This window comes from Phascolarctos cinereus, unplaced genomic scaffold, assembly GCF_003287225.1.
Source record: "Phascolarctos cinereus isolate Bilbo 61053 unplaced genomic scaffold, phaCin_HiC Scaffold_4;HRSCAF=312, whole genome shotgun sequence".
Classification (NCBI taxonomy): domain Eukaryota; kingdom Metazoa; phylum Chordata; class Mammalia; order Diprotodontia; family Phascolarctidae; genus Phascolarctos; species Phascolarctos cinereus.
In genome coordinates, this window is record NW_027555847.1 from 499101350 (window position 1) to 499127733 (window position 26384).

The 26384-nt window shown below is 33.7% G+C and overlaps 1 protein-coding gene across 1 annotated transcript in view; it reads left to right on the forward strand.

The window, feature by feature from the left end:
- SS18 (SS18 subunit of BAF chromatin remodeling complex) overlaps positions 1-26384 on the forward strand; it is a 94263-nt gene that overhangs the window by 60167 nt on the left and 7712 nt on the right. Inside the window, 6 exon segments of the mRNA XM_020968694.2 lie at positions 14505-14555; positions 14558-14671; positions 15320-15424; positions 18113-18205; positions 18966-19088; positions 24484-24617. Coding sequence (XP_020824353.1) covers positions 14505-14555; positions 14558-14671; positions 15320-15424; positions 18113-18205; positions 18966-19088; positions 24484-24617 — 620 coding nt within the window.

The following is a 26384-nucleotide window of genomic DNA, read 5'->3' on the forward strand; positions in this document are numbered from 1 at the left end:
TTGGTGAATTGGATTAAAGTAAGGCAGAATTTCACAAAATCATCAGCCTCATTTTCTTCCTGAGTCATTGAAGTCCAATGGTAGGACAAAAGTCAACGTGATTGGCAATGGTCCAGGATGCAGTGGATGACCTTGAGGTCTTTGATATCTGATCAAGCTCTGAGTGCACCACAGCACTTCAGCTGCCTTCATGGCTGTTGGAACAAATTGTTCTTATCCGCCTGTTCTGCCAGGGAAAGTCTTCATATGCTTGGAGTAAACACCCTCCTAAGTCATCAGCAGGTTTGAGGCCTGTCAGTTACCCTTACCCTGGTTTAGCCTCTCTGCCAGGATGGTTTACTAGGTAACCAAGATGATGAAGGGCCTTGAGTAAATATAATATGAAGATAGATTGAAGGAACTAGAGATGTTTAACCTGGAGAAGAGAAGAGTCAGGAGGGATATTAAAACTATCTTCAAGTATTTGAAAGTCTGTCATGTAGAGGGAAGGGAACAGAAGTATTTCTTTGGCCCTAGAGGTAAAACTAGGATTGGTGGAAGTTGCAGAGACAAGTTTAATATTGATATCAGGAAAGACTTGCTAGGAAGCAGAGCTGTCCAGATGTTGAATCGTCTGCCTTAAGATGGTAGGTTGTCCCTTCTTGAATGTCTTCAAATAGAGGCTAGTTAATTATTTGTTGAGTGGGTGATGGTAGGGACTTAGAATAGTGCTTGGAACATACTAGATGCCTAATAAATTTTTTTAAATTGAATTTAATCTCTAGGATGAAAAGATTGAATTTGATTATTTTTAAGGTCCCTTCCATCTTTAAAGTTCTATCATTTTAAAGTCCACACAAACCAATAGAACTTTGCCGTAATTTGTCCTTTGGTATAACAGATTTGTTGGATTGTTGATAGATTTGTTATTGTTGCTCTTGTTTTTGGTCTGGAGCTGTGATTTTGTTGGATATGAAGAACTCCTGGTGTGGAAAGTTCTTCGACCAATTTGTCAGCAACTCTTATGTAAGTTATAGTTTTAGAAAGTTTTTTGTCACTAAGGAGTTAAATAACTTACTTATCATCTTGAAAGTAATGGGTATCAGAGGTAGCACTCGAAGTTTTCTCATTTCTTTCCTAGCTTTTTGTCCCACCTCAACACAGAGCTTCTCATGTAGATTTTATGTAGAGTATTTATATTCTTATGTGGAGTATTTGTTTTTGTTAAAATATTTGAAAAGGTGGGTTTATCCTAAATCTGTCTTATAGTTTTTGAAGATCACACTAATAATTTTTCAGATATATTAAAACTTAAATCTTAAGCTTAAAGAATAATTTTCATTTACTTTCCCACTTTAATTTCCCTTGAAAAATTGCTGAAAAATATAGCAGTATAAATTTTGCAAAAGGTTTTAAATTCATCATTTCATTTGTGCTTTTAAACAACTCTATGAGGTAGATATTTCAGTTACTATTGTTCCCATTTTATAGATTAAAAAAGTTGTTAGGTGCTACAGTGTATAAAACACTGGACCTAGAGTCAGGAAGACCTGAGTTCAAATCCAACCTCAGACATTAACTAGCTCTGTGACCCTAGACAAGTCATTAAACTCTGCCTCAGTTTCCTCAACTATAAAATGAGGACAATAATCACACCTACCTGTCAGTTATTATGAAGCTATATAATGGGATAATATTTGCAAAGCACTTTGCAAACCTTAAAAGCTATATAAATGCTAACTATGATGAAGAAAAAACTGACTCTCAGAGATGTTAAGTAACTTGATTATGGTCATATAGTTTATGAATATTTGAAGTGGGTTTTAGTACAACTCTTTTAAGTCCAATATTCCCTTTTTTTTTTAAAGGAAATAGTATTTTATTTTTTCCAATTACACATAAAGATAATTTTCAGCATTCTTTTTATAAGAGCTTGAGTTCCAAATTTTTCTCCCTCCTTTCCCTTCCCTAAGACAGCAAGCAATGTGATATAGGTTATACAAATGCAATCGTGTTAAACGTATGTCCACATGAGTCATATGAAAGAAGAAACAAAACAAAAGGGAAAAACCACTAAAAGCAAAAACCAAAAAAAAAAAAAGAAAATAGTATGCTTTGATCTGCATTCAGACTTCATAGTTCTTTCTCTGGATGTGGATAGCATTATCTGTCATGAGTCTTTTGGCATTGTCTTGGTATTGTATTGTATTGCTGAGAAGAGCTAAGTCTATCAGAGTTGGTCATTGCACAGTGTTGCTGTTACTTTGTGCAATGTTCTCCTGATTCTGCTCCAAGTCCAACATTCTTGCCACTATGCCATATTATATATCTCTTGCCAATTCATGCATTCACCTTTTGTGGGAGGAGCACTATCCTGTGCAAGTTAGGCTGGCTTCTCCTTAAAAGATAGTGAGGCCATCATCAAGACTCAGTTGGTTTGGGGATTAAAGACTCAAGTTTTGACATCACTTCCTTGTTACTTGTCGTGAGGAGCTCTGATACTTGGCTGGACACCTTGGGCAAGAGAGTTTGCCTAATTGAAATCACTGGATATGTCCTCAATGCCTATCCCTGTCCGATATTATTCTTCTACCTTGGCTAAAGAAATCTCCTCTTGTTGATTGCTGTATGAGTTAAGACTGTCTCAGTTTGTTTCAGTATCTAACACATATCTAATTGAAATAAAATAAATTTCAATAATTTGAAATTATTTCAGAATTTCACATTGATAATGATATAGAAAAGTATATCACAGAGTAGTGAGGCATAAAACAACATGAATATGGGACACGTTGGTAAGATATGACCCGCATATATAATACTTGTCCGTGTACTACTCATTCACGTAAACATATACTCAATATTTGAATAATTAATTTGGTGGGTGCATCTTTCATGTTCTTGTATGAACCGTGAGTGTCTTGACATTAAAAAATGTTTGATGTGTAAAGGTCACGAACAGTAGCTTTTGAGTATAATACAACTGCATAGGGTTTTAAATTGTTTAGGAATTAGCTATAATAGATTTTCTTTGCAGTCTTATTTCATTTTGTTCTATGATGCTTGCATTTTATTTTTACTTAATATGAGTAGCTTTAAGAGTTGCAGATTTTTTTTCTAATGGTGTCCCAAAGGATAGCACTTATACATTGCTGCTGCAACATGCTTCTTCATTACCATACAAAAAATACCATAGTATATGTATTTGTGTGTGTATGTATATATATACACATATATACATACACACACACATATACACACACTAAAATAATCAAAATTGAACAGTTATAATTTTAGTTCTTTTTAAAAAAATATTGATGAGGATTCAAGGAAAGAGATCAAAAGTCTCTTGCTTCAGGAGTGTTGTCCTCCATTCTCTCTGCAGTTCCTGGCTTAATCCTGAAAGATGTTCAGGGAAGAACCAGAAGGAAAGAGAGCAGAAAGAAAGAAAAGAAGGGTAGTAATTGAGCTCATTGGGATTGGAACTGCTTACAGTCCCAAAAGATAAAGGATAAGTGGCAGAGACTTTTTCGCCAAGGGACTTAGTCTAGAATTACTTTTCTCCTTTAGAACAAAGCCTAGATTATATTTTTCCTTCCTTCTTAATATTTGTCCTATGTGTCATTTTTATTTTGCTTCTATTTTATTTTTATTTTTGAACACTTTGTAGTTTTAAAAATTAATTTTGTAGTTACCTATTTTTAAAAGGGGAATTTTTTAGGCATTGTTTATGCTAGTTTTGGGGAAGGCAGTACAAGGCAATGATACTTTTGCTCATTTAAGGAAATGCATTGTATAATTACTTAGTATTGTGGCCTATTGAAATCCAAAATCAGTGTCTAGTAATTTTGCTTCTTACATGAGTCATCCATTCACTTGAAGTTTTTGTTTTTTTGTTTCTAAACTTTAAACTTTTGATGTGTACAGAATCTTGTTTTTTATGCCACAAACACTGTTAAATTAACCTCTCTCCTGTAAGTACCACTCCCTTATAAAAACGATGGATAATGCCTCATTTGTTCCTCCCCTCCTTTTTTTGTGTGCGTGTGCCTTTTTGATGTATGAGTAGTAATATATCCTAGAATTGTTTTAATTTGCATTTCTCTTATTAATGGTTTTGGAACTTTTTTCATATAGTTAATAGTTTGCATTTCTTTTTATGGGGTTCATTTATTCAGAAATTATGGATGAAGGGTATTAGAAGGAAACCAAATAGTCTTTCTTTTAAAAGAGATTCTACAATAATAGCATTTATATAGCACTTTAAGGCTTGCAAAGCATTCTACAAATATTATCTCATTTTATCATCACAAAAACCATGGGAAATAGGTGCTATTATTATCCTCATTTTACAGTTTAGGAATTTGAGGCAGACATAAGTTAAATGATTTGCCTGAGATGTTACACAGCTAGTAAGTATCTGAGGCTGGATTTGAAGTCAGGTCTTTCTGACTCTAGCTCATTGCATTATCCATTGTACCACTTAGCTGCTTATAATGGACATGTTTACTCTTCTTCAGTTGACTGAAAGATGTAGAGAATGTGAAATCCCATTTGCTTTGTTAAAAGCATTTGATTAGGTACAGCAGACTGCCACCTTAAAGGCTTGGCTCTCTACCAACATGTTTCCTGTTTGTATATCAAAATAATTTAAGATTCCTTGAAAGATATAACAGCAGAAATAATCCCTTTCAGTGATCCTTTAGTCGTATACATCAGGTGAGGCATAAAACAGGAAAATGTATGAACACCACAGATATTCATCAGTTTGTTGAAGGAAATCCATCGAAGAGTTGAAGTTAAGGAAGTATTCCCTATGTATGGTGAGGTTCTTTAAATGCTCCTGTTTGTGAATGAAACAGTGTTAGTGACATCATGACCTGGAATACTGCAGAGCTTCCTACAAGAGACCTATAACAGTTTGAAAGTATTTGCTTACCTGACCATCCATACAAATAAAGACGCAAGTGGATGAAAAGTATCTATTATCCATTCAGATGCATTCCATAATCTGGATCTGTAGCACTTGTCCTCAGAATGTATATCTGGGTCAGACAGTATAGACAGTAAGTTGAACCTAGAATTGAATAGGAGGATGATAGTGGGCTAGACTACCTTTAGGAAATTGCAAAACTCCAGGTTTCTCCCAGAACAGAGGTCCATATTTTTAGTGACATTCTCCCACTGTTGCTGTATACCTGCAAAACTTGGAATACCACATTTGTTTTTATTTCTGAATTGAAATAAATAATACAAGAATGGGAGAGTCCCATGGTTGATGTTGATCTGGCTATAACTTAAAATCAGTGAAGAACTTGAGAGAAAAAAAGGAGTCCTTAGGGAAATGTGTGCTACAAAGAGCAGATATGGTGCTTATGTAGTAGTAATGGAGAGAGGGGTGACAGGGCTTCACTGGTATCCTAATGATGTCAGTGAAATTAAAAACAAACAAACAAACAGAAACCAAACAACCCTTCTAGCATGTTGAGTGGGATTCTCTGTGTGGAACTTGATTGGAGGGTGTGGACAAGAATCACATACGTTGGGCAGTGATGGATGAGCACCCATATCTATCTATCTATCTATCTATCTATCTATCTATCTATCTATCTATCTATCTATCTATCTATCTATAGATAGATATATATCTCCCCATGTAGAAGAGGAAGCCTATCTCGTGAATTCTCCCCCCAGTCATTCTTACAAACGAGATTTTTTTTCCTTCACTTAAAAATGTGATCTTTTAGTTTTAAATCACTTATTCATTTGAAACTAAATGTGTTAAGTGGCATAATATACTGGTCTACATCTGTATTGCACCAAACTCCCTTGTAATATTCTCAGTAATTTTTGTTGAAAAGGAAATTGTAGCTCATCTAGTTTGCTCTTTTCCAGAGAGGTAGCTTGACAGAGTAGAAACCAGGAAGGTTAGTGTTCAAGGCTTGTTTCTGACACGTGATGACTTTGTGACTGTGAGCAAGTCACTGGACCTCTCGATGCTCTGGGCAATTCTCTAAGACTATAAGTTATTGACGAGATGTCTACCTGCATTGGTAAAGTCAGTTTCCTCACCTGTATACTTATGAAATCCTAGGTTTAGTCCCTATCTCCTTACTGTGGATTTATTTTTCTGTCTTTTAACCAGGACTGTTAAAATTTTTGATAATTACTGCTTTATAATTTGAAATCTGGTACTCCTGTGTCCCCTTCATTCCTTTTTTCTTCATTATTTGCCTTGAAAATCTTGTCCTTTAGTAACACCAACTGAATTTGTTATTATTTTGTCTTATTATATAAAGTAACCCCTTTTTAGTTTGCTTGGTGTGTAGTTTGGTTAAAAAAAGATCCATAAATTAGGTAGAGCCCTGTCTTAAATTTAGATAGCATAATCCTATCATTATTTTTGTTATTTTAGCATGCCCCAAACATGAACAAAGAATATTATATCTATGTGTGTACATATATATACACATACACAGTCATACACACACATCTGTGTATGTGTTAAATGTCAAATAAATTTTATATTCTTTTGTAAAATGTTCTCTTGTATTTAAATCCTGGGGGTATGTGTGTGTGTGTGTGTGTGTGTGTGTGTGTCCATCTGTCTGCCTGCATATGTCTGTGTGTATCTTGACAGATTAAGTCTAATGTCTTATGGTTTCTGTAGTTTAAAAAAGTATGCATTTATTAATGAAACAATGCAGTGCATAAAAACCAAATGGGATTAGTCTCGTCATTAATAAGTTTCTTCTAGTCTTCACTTTGTCAAACAGCTTTCAAAATGGGAGCGTAATGACATTTTCTTCATTAGGTGGCACTAAAAAATATTTGTTTGAACTTGTTATGGAATGTATATGCAGCTAAAGAACTTGCTTTTCTTCATGAGCATGGTTTTGTCCTTACCCAGCATCTCAGACTGTGAATTACCCTATGAGATCTTATTGACATTTTTCATATGAATCCATTGTGACAATTTTGCTACTGTTTCTGGAAAGGGACCTCTTAATCCTGAAAGTCTTGTAAGAAACATAGTCATTTGAAACATGAGCCCCACAATTGTGGATAATTGTAGTTATTTTGATTGGAATTCCTTTTTCTTTTTTCTTTCCTTTTTTTTTTTTGGTGGTTTTTCTTAGTTATGGAAATGCTATTGATTTCTGTGGATTTAATTTTTATTGTTACTTTATTGAAGCAATTAATATTTTTATTGGTTTCTTTGCTGATTTTTATAGGATTTATTGGTATAAACCATGATACTCTTTGCAAAAAAGAAATAATTTTGCATCCTTTTTGCTGATGTTTAACTTAATTTCTTTCTAATTTTATTGCTATAGCTAACATTCTGGAATTATGTGAGATAATATTTGGGAAAAGATGCATTCTAGTTTTGCTTGTGACAGTGTTTCTACACAATACTAGCTCTTGGTTTTAGAGATATACTTTTGACATCTTTAAAGAATGATATCACCTTGCCTATCCTCTTCTGTTTTATTAACATAAATGAGTAATGTATCTTGTTGAAGACTTTTCCATCCTTTGATAAAATTATGTGGTTTTTGTTATCTGTTTTATATATATATATATATATGTATATATATATATATATAATTTATAGTGAGAGACAGCATGATATATTAGCTAGAGAATGGACTTGAGAGTTAGGGAGACTTGAGTTTAAGTTAAGTTTAACTTTGACACATATGGCCATGTACAGAGCCCTGTACATCTTTCTAAGATTATAAGTTGCAGAATAATTATGTTTATATTTGTAAAACAGGTTTCCCAATTGTAAATTCTCTGTAGAAGTTAGGTCACAGATCCAGTAAGTTGGTTATTTATTATGAATGAATTTTAGATATATTGATATCTTCTCTCTTAAAATTTCTTGTCATTGTTTATCAGTGATATTGCCTTATAGTTCTCTTTTTTTGCTTTGTCCTTCCTTTTTTGAACATCAGGATCCTTTTTGTCTCACAAGAGATTTCTATAATTTTTTTCATTCCTTAAATGAATTCAAAGGTTTGTTTCTATGGCTGTTGCTTGCTGATCTAAGTTAGTAATTAGAATATTATAAAAATAACTAATAGAATTTTTAAGAGAAAAGGGAAAGGAAAGTAGGAAAGAGAATAGAAAAGGAAGAGCATTTAGAGGAGAGAGGGATATTTTGATATCGATTATACATATGAAGTCATGCAAAACATTTCCTTATTAACCATGTTGCAAAAGAAAACAAAACAAAATGAAACAATAAAAATAAAGTGGAAAAAAGTATGCTTCACTCAGTGTTCACAGTTTATCAGTTCTCTTTCTGCAAGTGGATAGCATTTTTCATTATAGGTCCTTTGGAATTGTCTTGGATCATTGTCTTGATCAGAGTAGCTAAGTCTTTTACAGTTGATCATCCTTACACAGTATTGCTGTTACCGTGTGCAGTATTCTCGTGGTTCTGTTCACTTCTCTTTGCAAGAGTTCATTTAAGTCTTACCAGGTTTTTCTGAAACCATTCTGCTTGTCATTTCTTATAGCTCAGTAGTATTCCATCACAATCATATACTACTTGTTCAGCCGTTCACCAGTTGAAAAGCATCCCCTCAATTTCTAATTCTTTGCCACCACAAAAAGAGCTGCTATAAATAATTTTGTACAAATAGGTCTTTTCTCCTTTTCTTTCATCTTTTTGGGATAAAGGCCTAGTGGTGGTATTTGACAATATGCCCTTAAAGGGTATGCACGGTTTTATAAGCCCTCTGGGTGTAGTTCCAAATTGTTCTCCAGAATGGTTGAATCAGTTCACAACTCTACCAGCAGTGAATTAGTGTCCCTGTTTTTCCATATCCCCTCCAGCATTGTCATTTTTCTTCTCTGTTGGATTGTCTTGTTAGCCAATCTGATAGGTGTAAGGTGGTATCTCAGAGTTGTTTTAATTTGCATTTCTCTAATCAGCAGTGATTAGAGCATTTTTTCATGTGACTCGATGGTTTTAATTTTTTTCTGAAAAGTGCCTTTTCATACCCTTTGACCATTTATCTACTAGGGAATGGCTCTTATTTTTATAAATTTGGCTTAGCACCCTATTATATTTGAGAAATGAGATCTTAATCAAAGAAACTTGCTCTAAAGTTTTTCCTCAATGCAAAAGCTTTTAAATTTTATGTGATCAAAATTATCTACTTTACTTCCTGTAACCCTCTCAGTCTCTTGTTTGATCATAAACTCTTCCCTTATCCATACATCTGACAGGTACATTTTCTCATATTCTCCAATTTACTTGTAATATTACCCTTGATGTCTAAATCATCGATCAGTTTTGACTTTATCTTGGTATTCATTGTGACATGTTGGTCTGTGCCTAGTTTTTGCCAAACTCCTTTGCAGTTTTCAAGCAATTTTTGTCAGACGTTAGTTCTTACTCCCAAAGCTTGGATCTTTGGGTTTATGAAACACTAGATTATTGTGGTCATTTACTACTGTGTATTGTGTACCTAATCTATTCCTCTAATCTACCATGTTTTCTTAGCTAGTATCAGATTGTTTGGTGATTATTGCTTTGTAATATAGTTTGAAATCTGGAACTGCTAGGCCACCTTCCTTAACCTTTTTTTCCATTGATTCCCTTGATATTCTTGACCTTTTGTTTTTCTAGGTGAATTTTGTTACTATTTTTTCTAGCTCTATAAAATAATTCTTTGATAGTTTAACATAGCTTTGAATAAGTAAATTAACTTAGATAGACTTTTCCTTTTTATTGTATTAGCTTGGCCTACCCATGAGTTATTACTATTTCTGCAATTATCTAGATCTGTCTTTATCTCTGTGAAAAGTATTTTGTAATGGTGTTCATATAATCCCTGGGTTTGTCTTGGCAGATGGACTCCCCAAGTATTTTATATTGTCTGCAGTTGTTTTAAATGGAATTTATCTTTTGGTGCTGGTTTTTATTGATAATATATAGAAATGCTAGTAATTTATATGGGTTTATTTTATATCCTGCAATTTGCTGAAGTTGTTAATTGTTTCAACTAGTTTTTAGTTAATTCTTTAGATTTCTCCAAGTATACCATCATAGCATCTGCTAAGAGTGATAGTTTTGTTTCTTCATTGTCTATTTCGTCAATTGCATATTTCTTCAGTTTTTTTCTTGTCTTATTGCTATACCTAGCAATTCTATTCTTTAAAGTAATTGATTAATTTGTTTTTAGTTTTTAACATTTACTTCCCTGAGATTTGGAGTTTTAAATTTTCTCCCCCTTCTTCTCCTCCTCTCTTCCCAAGATGGCATGCAGTCTGATATAGGTTCTACTTATACATTCATATTAAACATTTTCACATTAGTCATGATATAAAGAGGAATTAGAACTAATGGGAAGAACTATGAGAAAGAAGAAACAAAACAAAAACAAAAGAAAAAGAGAACAAATAGTATACTTACATCTGCATTCAGACTCCATAGTTCTTTCTTTGGATGTGGATAGCATTTTGCATTGTGAAACTTTTGGAGTGGTCTTAGATCCTTGCGTTGCTGAGGAGAGCTAAGTCTGTCAAAGTCAGTCATTGCACAGTGTGGCACAATGTGTACTGTGTACAATGTTCTCCTGGCTCTGCTTATTTCACTCAGCATCAGTTTATATAAGTCTTCCTAAGTTTTTCTGAAGTCTGCTTGCTATCCTTTCTTAAAGCACAATACTATTCCATTACATTCACATACTGCAACTTGTTCAGCCATTCCCCAATTGAGGGGCATCCCCTCAATTTCCAGTTCTTTGACACCCCAAAAAGAACTGCTATAAATATTTTTGTACATGTGAGTCCTTTTCCCATTTGTATGAACTCTTTGGGATATAGCCCTAGAAATGCTATTGCTGGGTCAAAGGGTATGCACATTTTGATAGCCCTTTGGGTATAGCTCCAAATTGCTCTCCAAAATGGTTGTATCATTTCACAACTCCACCAACAATGCATTAGTGTTCCAATTTCCCCACATCTTCTCCAACATTTATCATTTTCCTGTTTTGTCATGTTAGCCAATCTGATAGGTGTGATATAGTACCTCAGAGTCATTTTGATTTGCATTTCTCTAATCAGTGGTGATTTAGAACATTTTTTCATATGACTATAGATAACTTTAATTTCTTTCTTTGAAAACTGCCTGTTCATATCCTTTGACCAGTTATCATTTGGGGGATGACTTGTGTTCTTATAAATTCTCTGTATGTTTTAGAAATGTGGCCTTCATCAGAGACACTAGCTTTCTGCTTCCTTTCTCATCTTGGTTACATTGGCTTTGTGCAAAACCTTTTGAATTTAATGTAATCAAAATCATCCATTTTGCGTTTCATAATGTTCTCTACCTTGTTTGATCATAAATTCTTCCCTTCTCCATAGATCTGACAGGCAAACTATTCCTTGCTCTCTTCCTTTGCTTATGGCTATAAGCTTTAGTATCTAAATCATTTTGACTTTATCTTGGTATAGAGTGTAAGATGTTGGTCTGTGCCTACTTTCTGCCATCCTATTTTCCAGTTTTCCAAGCAGTTTTTGTTAAATAGTGAGTTCTTATTCCAGAAGCTGGTCTTTGGATTTATCAGATAGTAGATTGCTATAGCCATTGACTGTTGTGTCTTGCATACTTAGCCTATTCCATTGATCCACCACTCTGTTTCTTAGCCAGTACCAAGTAGTTTTGATGATTGCTGTTTTGTAATAGAATTGCTAGTGCTGTAGTATAGCTAGCAGTTCTAGTACAATATTGAATAATAGTGGTGATAATGGATATCTTTGTTTCCCTTGTGATCTTATTGGGAAGGCTTCAGGTTTATCCCCATTATAGATAATGCTTGCTCTTGGTTTTAGATAGATACTACTTACCATTTTAGGAAAGATTCCATTGATTCCTATGCCTTCTTGTGTTTTTAATAGGAATGAGAGTTATATTTTGTTAAAAACTGTTTTTTTTTGGTGTTGATATAATTGTATGATTTTTGTTGTTTTTGTTATTTATATAGTCAATCATGCTGATAGTTTCCCTAGAATTGAACTAGCTCTGCATTCATGGTACAAATCCCACCTGGTCATATTGTATGATCTTTGTGATGTAGTGCTGTAATGTCCTTGCTAGTATTTTATTTAAAATTTTTGCTTAAATATTCATTAAGGAAATTGGTCTATTGTTTTCTTTCTCTGTTTTTGCTCTCCCTGGTGTAGGTATAGAAACCATATTAATCATAAGAGAAATTTGGTTGAAGATTCTTTCTTTACCTATTTTTTCAGATAGCTAACACAGTATTGGTATTTATTGTTCCCTAAGTGTTTGGTAGAATTAATTTGCAAATCTTTCTGGACCTGGGTATTTTCCTTAGGGAGCTCATTGATGACTTGTTCAATTTCTTTTTCTAAGACACAGTTATTTAAGTATTCTGTTTCCTCTTCTGTCAACCTGGGAAATTTATATTTTTATAAATGTTCATCCATTTCACTTAGATTTTCAGTTTCACTGACATGTAATTGGGCATAATAAGTCCTAATACTTGTTTTAATTTCATCTTTATTGGTGGTGTATTCACTCTTTTCATTTTTGATACTGATAACTTGGTTTTCTTTTTTTAAATCAAATTAACCAATGGTTTATATGTCTTACTGTTTTTTCCACCACAAAATCAACTCCTAGTTTTATTGCCATGGTTTTCTTTCAGTTCTATTAATCTCTCCCTTGCTTTTCAGGATTTCTATTTTGGTCTTTAATTGGGGATTTTTAATTTATTCTTTTTCTAGATTTTTTAAATTGGCTGCCCAATTCATTGATCTGCTCTTTCTTTTTTTTTTTTATTGATGTATGTATTTAGAGATGTAAATTTCCCCCTATATGCTCCTTTGGCTGTATCCCACAAATTTTGGAATGTTGTCTCATTGTTGTCATTCTCTTTAATGAAATTGATTATTTCTCTGATTTGTTGTTTGACTCACACATTCTTTAGGATTAGAAATTTTGTTTCCAGTTACCTTTTAATCTATGCTTCATGGCTCTTTATTAAGTGTAATTTTAATTGCATTATGGACTGGAAAGAGTGCATTAAACATTTCTACTTTTCTGCATTTGCTTGTGAGGTTTTTATGCCCTACCTAATAACATGGTTAGTTTTTGTAAAGGTGTCATGTACAGCTAAGAAAAAAGTATACTCCTTTCTAATCCCATGCAGTTTTCTCCAGAAGTTTATCATCTCCAACTTTTCTAGGAGTCTGTTAATTTCCTTGACTTTTTTATTATATTATTTTATGATTAATCTAGGTCTGAAAGAGGAAAATTGATTTCCCTCACTAGTATAGTTTTGCTGTCCATTTCCTCCTATAACTACTTTAATCTTTCCTTTAAGAATTTGGATGCTATACCATTTGGTGTATATATGTTTAGTATTGATACTACTTCATTGTCTATGTTTCCTTTAAGCAAGACGTAATTTCCCTGCTTATCTCTTTAAATTAGGTCTGTTTTTGCTTTTGCTTGAAATTATGGTTGCTATCCCTGTCTTTTTCATTTCAGCTTAAGCTCCAGCCCCTTATTTTAACTGTTTTCTTTGTTTCAAGTGTTTCTCTTGTGAACAACATACTCTTGGATTCTAGTTTCTTATCCATTCTGTTATCTGCTTTCATGTTATGGGTGAGTTCATCCCATTCATATTCACGATTATGAGTACTAACTGTGCTTTTCCCTCTACCCTTTTTTCCTTCTGTTTATCTTTCTTTCTCTTTTTTTATCCTGTTCCTCCTTTCAAATATGTTTTGCTTCTGACCACTGCCTTCTTTTATCTGCCCCTCCCTCTTCATCTTATTTCTTTCCTCATTTCCCTTTTGGGTCAGTAGATTTCTATTACCAATTGAGTGTCTGTCTGTCTGCCTCTTTCTCTCCTCCCCCCCCCGCCTCCCCCGAACCAGTTTAGAGGTGAGTGAGGTTCAAGTGTTCCACGCAGGCCCCCATTCTCCCCCCCCCCCATTTTCCCCTCCACTGTAATGCTTTTCCTTGCATACTTCTTTTATATGAGATAGTTTTACCCATTCTTCCTTTCCTTTCCTTTTCTCCTTAGGCATCCCTTTCTGGCCTAGTCTTTTTTTTTTTTTGCTTTCATATCCCAGCTTAACCCACTTGCACATCCTCTTTCTATGTAGAATCCTTCTAACTGCCCTAATAATGATAAAGTTCTTAGAATATACACGTATCATTTTCCCACATAGAATTGTCTACAGTTTAACATTATTGAGTTCCTTATGATTTTTTAGGGTTCCGTGGTGCTTTCTTTTGTGTATAGCTCAATTACTAGTGATGCATAAAATTTATACTTCAGATTTTATAAGGTTTAAATTAAGTGATACAGAAGAGAAAAATAGAGCTAAGATTGTAATTGGGAACAGTTGCCAAATTTTGAGATTTTTTACAAAATTTTTACATTTTTACATTTTTACAAAAATGATTACTTGTATTTCTGTTTTGTAAGATTAAAATCTTATGTGTGATTGGTATATATATTTTTCAGGTCCAATGATGCATCAGCAGCCTCCTTCACAACAGTATAATATGCCACAGGGAGTGGTCAGCATTATCAAGGACAACAGCCCCCGATGGGAATGATGGGTCAAGTTAATCAAGGGAATCATATGATGGGTCAAAGGCAGATTCCACCTTACAGGCCACCTCAGCAGGGTAATATAGATTTTCTTTTTATTATTTTAAATAGTGAGAACTGTGAGGGTTTAAATTGTTTTCATTTTTAATTAATTTTTAAACTTAAAACATAGTAAGGCAAAGTTGAGGTTTTTGTCTCTGGCATTTTTTTCTTCCCTAAAATGTAATGAAAGAGTCATTAAGTGGACTTGAATTTTGTGGTATACATTTCCTCGTTTATTTGTTCTTATTTAAAGAAAAAAGGAACAGCATTAAAAGCTTTCATCACAAACACATTAATGTACAGCAAAGAATTCCAAAAATCTATTTTATTGAAAAATTCTTCAAACACCAGAAGAAAATAAATCAATTATATGTTCGACCTTTTTGTAATTATTTTTTGTTGTCTTTTACCTGTTCTTTTTCTTGCCACAAGATTCTGTAGTGTTGATATTGTACGTGTGTTCTTTGGATTAACATTAGCATGTAAAAAGAGCCAAGTAGAAAAGCTACAAATTGTGTTATATGTGTTTGTGTATATCCATAAAATAACAGAACAATTAAAATGTCTGAAATGGGTTGGGGAGTCTACATTTGAGAAATATATCTCAAGATCAGATTAGAAAGAAAGCCTTTGATAACAGAGAGAACAAATTATTTACGTCTTGACTGGTTGTGGTTTTTCAGGCCCACCACAGCAGTACTCAGGCCAGGAAGACTATTATGGGGACCAATACAGTCATGGTGGACAAGGTCCTCCAGAAGGCATGAACCAGCAATATTACCCTGATGGTAATCTCTCCTAATGTTAACTTTCCCATTTTCTATAACTGCCCAATATTAATGTAGATAGCTATTAAAAACCATTTTAATGGGGTGAAAAAGTTAGCAATCTGTTTCAGTAACAGATAGCTTTTTAAAATAGAAAAGTCAGAAATGTTTATAATAATTTAAGACACCAAGGATAATTTATTGCAGCTGACTTAAATTAGGTTTTGTGTAATATGTACTTCCACATTTGTGCCATTGAGCTTCATGTTTTATCGCTAGAATCTCAACAGATAAAAAGGGATCCTTTACTATATTCTCAGTTGTTGATTTCAACCAAAGTAATTTTGTTGTATGGATTTGTTGTATTCCATTGTATGTGCACATAGAGAAAACAGTTTTTGAATAAGTTATTTACAAGTTGTATCATTTTAGTAAATTTTGTCTATTGATCAGGAACTGTGTTGTATTATAAGATATTATAGTTGCCCTCTGACAAATTCTGCATTTTTAATTTACTGATTCATAGAAATTCATGGCACAGTTATATTTTGAAGAAGAAAGAGGTGAAAATCAGAATTTAGTTATGATTTAGATTTATAATGAGGAAGGTAGGTTGTGAGACAATTGTTAATACAGGTGTGCCCCGCTTTAAGAAAACCCAGTGAGTATCACAACCCAAATGTTTAAGATAGATAAATTCAGAAATAATTATTCATGTCAAAAAGATTCTTTACTTTATAATAGGATTTACTAGAGGGTACCTTTGAATAGTAAGCTCCTTTTTATTATATTTAAGTTGAATTATATTTGACTTAAGAGATTTAGGAGGAAAGAAACTTAAAACTAAAATATTTGGGAGCTTCTAAGAATTGAAAGTAAAGCATTACTGAAAGTGTAATGTAAGTAAATGGGAACATTTGTTTCAATGTATTAAAATTTATTGGGAACATAGCCTATTGTGTAAAGCAAGGTACACCGGTAATTAATAATTTTCTAGTGATAATAGTATTTTGGCACTAACTATGTAGGTAAAGTGAAGTGCACAGTTGGAAAAGTTATCATATGAATTATGTAATATCTTATGCTAGACATTTAGTGAATATTTATTGTTATTAGTGTTAATAATTATCCCTATAGTGATAATGGTTAATTTGATGATTGGATAATTCATGTTAGAAAAATCCCATTTTTCCATTATGGTATGTTTTTTTACTTCAAGTAGCTAATTGACTCATCTTTTTATTTTCATGTGTGGATATAAATACAGCCTTAACATTTAATGGAAAAGTTTTATATTGTAGTATATTTTAGGTCTTTCAAAGAAATATAAAGTCTGCTTTATTAAATTATATGTATTAGGATCCCTACTTAATTATAGTTAAGCCAAAATAATAGTTTTAATCATATATTTTTAAATTATTTTTAAATAAATGAAGTGATAGAGTTGAGCACTACAAAAAGCTTTTGCATAGACCCAGTTTATTATTTAAATAGTACATTAATAAAATCCATTTTTCTTTTATAGCATACTTTCTTAAATCTGGGAATTATATTGCTCAATATTTGCCATGTCTGCTTATAAAAGATAAAGGTTAATCATATAAATGTCAAACCTTAAAAATTACTAAAGATAACTTATTTATTGTTCTTCATTAAGGTTTGTTGGTTAAAAGTGTATATTTGCATAGATGTGCTTTTATATACGTGTCTGACATTTACAAGGATCATTTATTCTTTAAAGTTAAATAATTATGTTAAGCAGCATTGGGCATATTCTATTATTTCTGAATATTTATGCAAATAACAGCATAGGTATTTCTAAGATAGTTGTTTAGAACTTTGGAACACACAGAGCAGAGAAGTGAATATAATACTTATAACTCCCTGCCCTTGCCTTATTTAGTTATTCTTCCAGAATTTTATCACTTATTTAACTTTATCTCCACATTACTTGTTAAAAACAGTTGTGAATTCAGGAATATTTTTTGGTACTAGTTTCCTGTAATCTTGCAGGAGAAAAAAATTGTGTCTTAAAACAACATACAGGTTGGTTATACTTTGAGTTATTAAGGTAGAGGTAACTTTGAATCTCTGTAAAAACGACAGTAATTTTCTAATGGTTGTATGTGAAAAATACTTTGAAAAATAATTGAATAATTTTAGAAAAGGCATGTATTTTCAATTCCTAATGCTTTAAATGGGAAAATATAATGTAAAAATTTTGTCTCAGTTTCTTTCAGGGGAAAAAAAAACCCTATGAAGCTCTGTTATATTTTGTATTGTCTTTAGCATATGCTGTGGAATTGGAGATCAGCAGAACAGGTGTTTGACAAAATATGATAATTGCTTCCTTTGTTCATTCTAATTTAATTCAGGTTATTTACATGTGAAAGGCCTAAATGATTTCATTCTTTTTTTTTAATGGAAGATAAAGTTTTTTTTCTCCCAATGAGGATTATCAGAAGGTTAAGACTGTCCCTTTCTGTGGTGTTGCTAAAACTATTGCTTTTTACTTTAAAAAAAAAAATCTGCACGTTGACTCAATATGAAATTGAGTCATATTGGTAAATATTTGGCTAATGCAATTGAAAATTTTTTTATGTATTTCCAGTTAAATTTTTTTCATTTTATCTGAAAGTTTAAATATTTTTAGGGTTTTCACTCATTGGCCATTAACGTTTCTTCCTGTCTCTTGTCGAATCGATGTAGGTCATAATGATTACGGTTATCAGCAACCGTCGTATCCTGAACAAGGCTACGATAGGCCTTATGAGGATTCCTCACAACATTACTACGAAGGAGGTATCTATATACCTTCACACACATACGCACATATATCTCCTCCCTCAGGAATGAAATTTCTTGCACAAGGCAACCTATATCCAAACCACAACTCTTGTAGAGTACTAGTTGCTGGCTATCTTGAAAGTTATGGAGTCCCCCAAAGAGTCAAAATAATTTTCTTGCAAACACCTAAAATGTGTAACCATAATTTGCCATTCTCTAACAACAGTAAAATGACTAAAAGATCTTTAGAATTTTTTTTTTTTACTCAATGGAAAATTTCTATCTAAACACGAATCCATCAGTTGGTTGTTTTTTTTTTCTGTGTGTGTTTACATATATATATATATATATATACACACACACACACATATATACATACATAATTTCATATATAAATATAGTGCCTTTAGGAAACAGCTTGCTGATCTTGTGTAGCTAGTGTGTGCTCTTGTAGCTGTCTTTAATTTTGTCTTTTTTATTTTATTTAGCATAGTCATGATCTTATGACTGTGATGTTCCAGTAAATGTAATGCTCGTATGGCAGAGATGCTGAAAATGCTGCAGTTCAACCTTGCAAAATTGGCTTTAACTGCAGTTTGTTTGGCCGAATCCTTCTGTTTGGTTTGAGTTTTCTTTGTTTTGTTAACTTTTAAAAATCAAGATTGCATTTCATTTTTGTTCTTGTGTTGTTGGCTGTGCATCTTAGAAGGAAAAATAAATTAATTAAACAAACCTCTCAATGGCTCTTTTTTTCCCTCTTCCAATCATCCTGCAGGGAATTCACAGTATGGTCAGCAGCAGGATGCATATCAAGGACCACCTCCACAACAGGGTTATCCACCACAACAGCAGCAGTATCCAGGTCAGCAGCCTTACCCAGGACAACAGCAGGGTTATGGTACGTACATAGCTTTTTGTGAATTTTTTTTGGGGGGAGGTTTGGTGAAGGTCAGACAGGGAATAGAAATGAATTATTGAAGAATAAATAGATTTCTTTCCCCGTTTTTCAGCCTGGAAATGTAAAATTCTGATAAATTTGTTAGAATTCATCTTTGTTAGGAAATAGAAGAAAAAACTCTGAGGATACTGTCAGTCTCTTGACTCACCAGGTTCTGTCATATACTTAATAGTGTGAAATGAAGTAGGTAGTTATTTTTTTTGCCATGAATCACCCTTTGATAAAAATATATTTATTTGAGTAAGCTATTAATTATTGCTCTTATAGACAGTGGAATATTTATTAAGATTAGCTACTGTTTAAAGCATGGGGGATACAAATACAAGCAATATAATCCTTGTCCTCAAGAATCTTATATGCTTTTTTTAAATGGAGCACTTTAAATTTTTAAAAATACATTTTTATGGATCTTTGCTTTTACATCATTTGAATTTCCCTCTGGCATTTTTCCCTTCCATAAATCCCAGAGAGCCATTTCATATGACAAGTAATATATTTTTTAAAAAGACAAAAGAAAGAAAAACATGATTAGCAAAACTGAGTAATACATTGAAAACATCTGAAAATACACAACATTCCACTCATAGACCTCCTAATGGAGGAAAACAACCCATAAAAGGTGGCTGGGAAAGGGTATGGGTTAGAATGTTTGTGGCACCGTAGCATGGAGGTGGCTGGGAAGTAGTATAAAGGCCTGGTTCCAGGCAGGATAAAGTGTCCCAGAGGCTGAGTTCAAACTTCTGGTAGCAGGGATAATCCATGAGCAGGAGGGGAAGAGTTGTAAATTGTAAGAAATGGCTTAGTTTCTGAAAGAAGGAATAAGAACCCTCAAAATACCAGAATAACCAGAGTAATTCCTTTGCTGAGAATATTGATGCTGTCCAATAGGAGGAAACTTTCTCAAATCTTCCAGTGCTTAAAATTTTTGGCATTACCACTTGTTCTCTCCTTTCTTCCAGTCTGAGGAAGAGACAGTCCTACTTTTTCATATGACTGATGAATCCTCCTGCTTTTGTCCCTTATCACATCTTTTACTATCTCCTCTAGGACCTTACTCCAGCAATTTATTTCCTCACTTCCTAAGCCTTAAAAAACCTTTTCTTGACCTTTTTCAGCCAACTTCCCATTTCTGTCCTTCCTGTTTAGTGCTAGGCATCTGATAACTCTACTTTAGCACCACATAAATCTATCCTTAGCCACTTGAAATCTTGCTTCTCTCTCTCCCTGTTCTTGTGACCCACTTATCAAATCCAGTGATCAAGCCAGTAGAGGACAATTGGCTTCCTTCCACCCCTATTCTCATAACCCCTCTGTTTCCCGTAAGCTCACTCCTGCTTTGGTTTTGATTCGATTCATCAAGCTTTTATAAAGTACCTGTTGTGTGCCAGGTACTATGCTAGGCACTGAGGACACAAAACCAAAAATGTCCCTCTGTGTCTTGGCTCCCAGCTTCTCTCTGGTTCTGCTTACTCTTATCCCTTGTTCCTTACTCTGGTTGTCCTCCAGGCCTGGAGTGCTTTCCCTCTTCCCTTCCCTTAAGTCCCAACTAAAATCTTACTTTCTACCAGAAGCCTTTCTCAACCCCTCTTAATTCAACATCTTCCCTTTGTTAAATATTTTGTATTTATCCTATATAGTGCTTGTTTTGTGTGTGTAGATAAAATATATGTATGTACATATATACATATATGTGTGTATATCTATACACACACACATATACACTCACACATATACGTGTGTGTGTGTGTGTGTGTGTGTGTGTGTGTGTGTTATGTGTATTTGCATGTTTTCTTCCCCATTAGATTGTGAGCTTCTTAAGGGCAGGGACTGTCTTTTGCCTCCTTTTGTATCCCCAGCACTTAGCACAGTACCTGGCACATAGTAGGCACATTATATGCTACAAGTTGATCATTTAGTCTCTAGTTAAACATTTCCTGTGATAGGTAGCTGAATTATTTGGGAGTCCTGTTCTATTAGACAGCTCTGCTAGTTGTTAGAAAATGTGTTCTTATATTTTACCAGGTTCTATTTTTTGTAATATATGCCTATTGGTAGAATAATATAAGCTCCTTGAGGCCAAAGACTATTTTCATTTTTGTCTGCATTCCCAGTGCTTAGCACAGTACTTTGAACATAGTAGGTACTTAATAAATGTGTTGAATTGAACCAGTGGTGATTCTGCCTTGGAACTTTGGGTGGGGTGGGGGGAAGTAATCTCTGTTTTAAAGGGCAAGCCTTCAAATATTTGAAGATACTTAATGCTTCATGACCCTTCTTTCAGTTTTCTAAGGAAGGAATCTATACATACTTCTTGGTAGCCTATCGTACCAATTTGTTGTCCAAGATAGCAGTTTATTGTTCACAAACCATGAATGAGACTTTTTTTTAAATGGAAAAAGGAAGAGATTTGGGGAAATAAAATGGAACTAGTTATCGCTCATAGAAATAGTTTTCTTTCAGTATTCTGGCCTTAAATCACAATATTTACTTCTTAAGGAAGAAGAGAAAAAAGTACTAGGGCATCTATTACAGAATTTGTAGTAAAGTGTAGATAACCTATCTTCTTATTCTTACCTCTTGATCATGACATATCAGACATTGATTTCAAATTCTGTCATCCCATACTCTCTTACATATGTGTAATGCAGATCACTGAGTACTGTGTAGAGAGTGGCATGAATTATACCAGCCTCAGGGTATTTTCAGAGTATTACTGTAGCGACCCTACACACTCTAAAGTTAGGGTCCTAGAGACAGTGCAACTTACAAACTCTGACATGGTGTTTTGCCTCCGTACATCATAATCAGACTTTATTTATTTTAAAACCTTAAAAAATTTCATTTAAAATTTTTTTCTTGTCTGAATCCTCTGTTTTTGTTGGTGTAGGGAACATTTGGGAAGAAGCTACCTCTACTAATGTAGAACTGCAGTGTATAGTCGTAGAAAGTTGTTAGGGACAACTGAAAAATATTCCTTCTCCATTTCTTGCTAAAACCTTAGACATTTTTTCATGTTGTATCATATTTTGCCCATATGGAACTTACTCTTATACTTCTTTCAAAGGATGGTACACCCTTTAGCTTACTATTTCTCTTCCACTTGAGTATTTCTGAGGAAACAATATTTTGTTACTATTTAGTTTTGTTCTCTAGATTTAATGATAGAATATATATATGGCTTTTAGGTTTTCAAAGTACTTTACGTATGTTGCCTCCTTTGATCCTAACAACAATCCTATGAGGTAGATGCTATTATCATTGCCATTTTACAGATGACAAAACCAAGGCACAGATAGGTAAAACTTTTACACACACACACACACACACACACACACACTCTCTCTCTCTCTCTCTCTCTCTCTCTCTTAGTTTTTTAGTTTCAGTGCTATCAAATGAAAATACTGCAATATGTAAAACTTCATTAATTGAAAGCCCTGTTAACATTTTAAAAAAGCAAATGCATTGATTTATAATAAAAATAATTAATGACCATGAAGTATGATAAAGTAAAATAGAATTAAATATTATTTATATTAAGTAGTTGCAGTGTAAACACCAGGAAAACCTGAGGGAGAGTTCCTATTTTGTCTTTCCCCCCAGGCCTTAACAGCCAAGTATTCTTCTAATGGAAAAAAATATTAGAATTTTAATTATTAGACCGATGGAATTTATTTAAGGTTAGGATTACTTGAGAAAATTATTTTCTTCCCATTTTAATCCTAAGATGCAGATTTATTATTGCCTGCTGATATTTCCCTCTGAGATCTGTTTTCTTAAAGCAGGTTTTGAATGGCTAGCATTTTTGTATTAGTCTGTTGTAGAAAATATTCAGGTGTCAAAGCTTTGTAGCTTAAGCTTTACAAAGAATTCTTTATGGTAGGTGGCAGTTTTTGTGGAGCTAACATTTCTGTCTGGAAAAGTACATTTAGACTTGGGCAGAAAAAAGTACATCAATCCCTTACAATCTTTTTCACGCCAAAATATTCTTTTTCATGGTCAAATAAGGCATTTAAAATAGTGATACCCAACAGTACTCTGAAGGCACATCTGGATCTAATACATACAGCTTACTACTCTTTGAGAACTTTTTTTTTTGTTAGAATGTCATATTGCAAAATATTCTACAGGGTATGGCTCTTTCAGTTAATATTTTGCAGTTGTGCCTCTAAAATCATATAACTGTAAGTTCTACCATTTTATATGTTCAGAGAGTATTTCAGCTTTGTAAACTGGTAATGGTATGTTTCCTCTTCCATCTCCTACTTCTTGCTTATTACGTCTTTTAATAAAGTGCTACTTCCTACAATGTATGACCGTCATTATGGTTCTTAATTACTTTATAGCCATCTATTTCTGCTATCCATTTTGTTAAGGCAGTCATAAAAGTTTGGGATGTGAGATACTAGTTGCACTGGAGCAGGATATTTTAGGTTATTGAAATTGTATGAGTAATATTACTATTTTGTAGTTAATCTGCTTCCTGTTAACAAAACTGGAGGAATATTTTGAAGTCCTGTAAAAAATAAGCTAGAAAAACCAACAATTTAAAAAACTGTCTATGTTTGCTGAAATAAAATAGATAGCTTTTGAAATTTCATTGACTGAATTATATTACTTGGCAAAGTGTTCCTTCAGAGGTAAATAATACCAAAAGAAAGCTTTATGATAATCTTGTGCAAGTCATTTCACCTCTGTTTACCTCAGTTTCCTCATCTATTAAATGGGGATAATAGCAGTGCCTCCTTCTCAGGGTTATTGTGAGGATCAAATGAAATAATTATTTTAAAGTGCTTAGTACGATGCCTGGCACATAGTAAACATTATATACATGTTAGATTCTGTTCTTGTCGTCCTTATCATCATCATCATCGTCATCATCGTCGTCGTCATCATCATCACAGATTCAAAATTGGTAAACTTTATTTAAAAATGTAAATGCAGCCCCTTTTTTATGTTATCACTTTAGGAGTAAGACAAGATGCCAAAGAACCATAACTAGTTTAGAAACACACGTGTCCTGTATAGTGTTGTTTGGGCCCAAGTGAGTTAGAAACCAATTGATTCCTGCATTTGTGCTCTTGTAGTCATCTCTTCCAACCTCTTTATTTTACAGATGAGGCAGGAGAAGCTAGGTAACTTGTCTAAGATCATGTGGGAAATGAGCAGCAACCAGGATTCTGACCCAAGCCTCTGAGCCCAAATCTGATGTTCTTTTCACTGTGCTGTGCCACCTCTCTATTACTATATGAACCTTTTAGTTCTAAAGGACTTTTATGATTACATATATTTTATGTTTTGGGATATGAATCCGTATTTTTTCTTAATAATCTTACAGGTCCGTCACAGAGTGGTCCAGGGCCTCAGTATCCCAACTACCCACAGGGACAAGGTCAGCAGTATGGGGGGTACAGACCGACACAGCCTGGACCACCACAGCCACCCCAGCAGAGGCCTTATGGATATGACCAGGTAAAGTTACTATGATTATATTTCAGTTCTTTGTTTTGTTTTCCTTTTTATTAATACTGGCTTTTAGTTTTGAGGGCTCCATTTTCTCTCTAATGTTCTTATTAATATGTTATTAAGAAAAATCTATTACGTAAGAGCCTCATTGTAACATATATATTCTTTCTAGTCACCATAGCCTGTCAGTTCTTCCTTTATGATATCTGTTGCATCTATTTGCCTACATTTCCAGTGCTATTACCCTAATTTAGAAGGTTGTCACCTTGCACCAAAATTTTTAAAAAGCTTCCTCCAATGGCTCCCTCTTTCAGGACATCTAACACATTGCCATAAAATTAATCTACCTAAAACACTATTTTCTTCGTTTTGCTTTCCTGGAGAGTAATATGAAGTGGCTTTCCATTTGCCTGTAACCAGAGTTATCTGCCTTTTTTTTTTTTTTGAGAAATGTCATTTTCTGGGAGGGGAGGTATTGACAGGACACAGTATTATTTATAAATTGTTACTCTGCTGACATAGCCTGTTTCCCTCTTCCAAACTGATTTGTAGTGGGGAAAGGTAGTGTGGCCAACAATTTCCCGCATGTACCATCTGCCTATTGGAAATGCTTATATGTCATTGGAATGGAGGCCATGTTGATAGCTACTAGTTCTCAGTTTACCTGATTGATATTAATGAGCACTGTCAACTAGTTGGAAAGCTTTAGCCTGCAGGATAATAGACCAAATTGCTCAGTATGATATGTAAGCCCTCCATCATCATCTGGCTTTATTTTAACTCTAATTCTGTTGTCCATCTCTTCCCTGTAACTGTCTACCACAAGTCATATGCAATAATAGCAACAATAATAATAAACATTATCTAGCTCTTTAGGGCTTAAAAAGCACTTTTTATATGTTATCTAATTTTACGTACAGTTATTCAGTTCTTCTTTCTAGTACCTACCACTCCCCTGAACCCTTCACACTCTATTCTTATCCTTTGCCCTTTCTATATAGAATGAATGCTATCTTATCTTCTCTAAGTTTATCTGAAATACTCATTTTTCGAGGCTTAGCTCAAATTCCACCTCTTCCATGTAGCCTTTCTAAATAATTGCAGATTATATTAATTAATCTCATCCTTTTTTGAACTTGAGTAGTTATATACTGTCTTGCATTATTATCTAATTGTTTTATATGTATAAATCTTACCTTCTCAGCAAGGTAGTGTACCCTTTAGAGATGATCAGTCGATCATATCTTTCCCCCGTAGTACTTACTATAATTTAAACCACATAGTTGGTCCATACTTTTAAACTGATTTTAATAGACTTGTATTTAATTAGTATATCCTATTCAGAATTATACCTTCTTTGCAAGGTTCAGTTACTGACATTTTTCATTCCTTCTCCCACTTGTGAACACTAATAGAGCCAAGGAGAGCATGAATAATCGAAACAGGCAGAAAGAATAGCTTTTTAACTGGTAGTTAACTATTTTACCCCAATCTGCCAAAGTTTTCTAAGTAGACAGCTTGATTGGTTTGAATTTTATCTTTCTATTTCCCTTCTTGTACTTTGTAGATGGTACTGATAAGAAGTAAGATGAACTCAAGTTATGTAGGAAGAAAAGAAGCAAGAAGCTAGATAATCTATCTAATGAGCTCCTTTATTCAGTGGAAAGAGCATTGGATTTCAATTCAGAGGACCTGAGTTCAAGTTATAGCTCTGCCACTTTCTATCTGTGTGATTTTTTTTTTTATTAAGTCACCATCTTTGGCCTTAGTTTA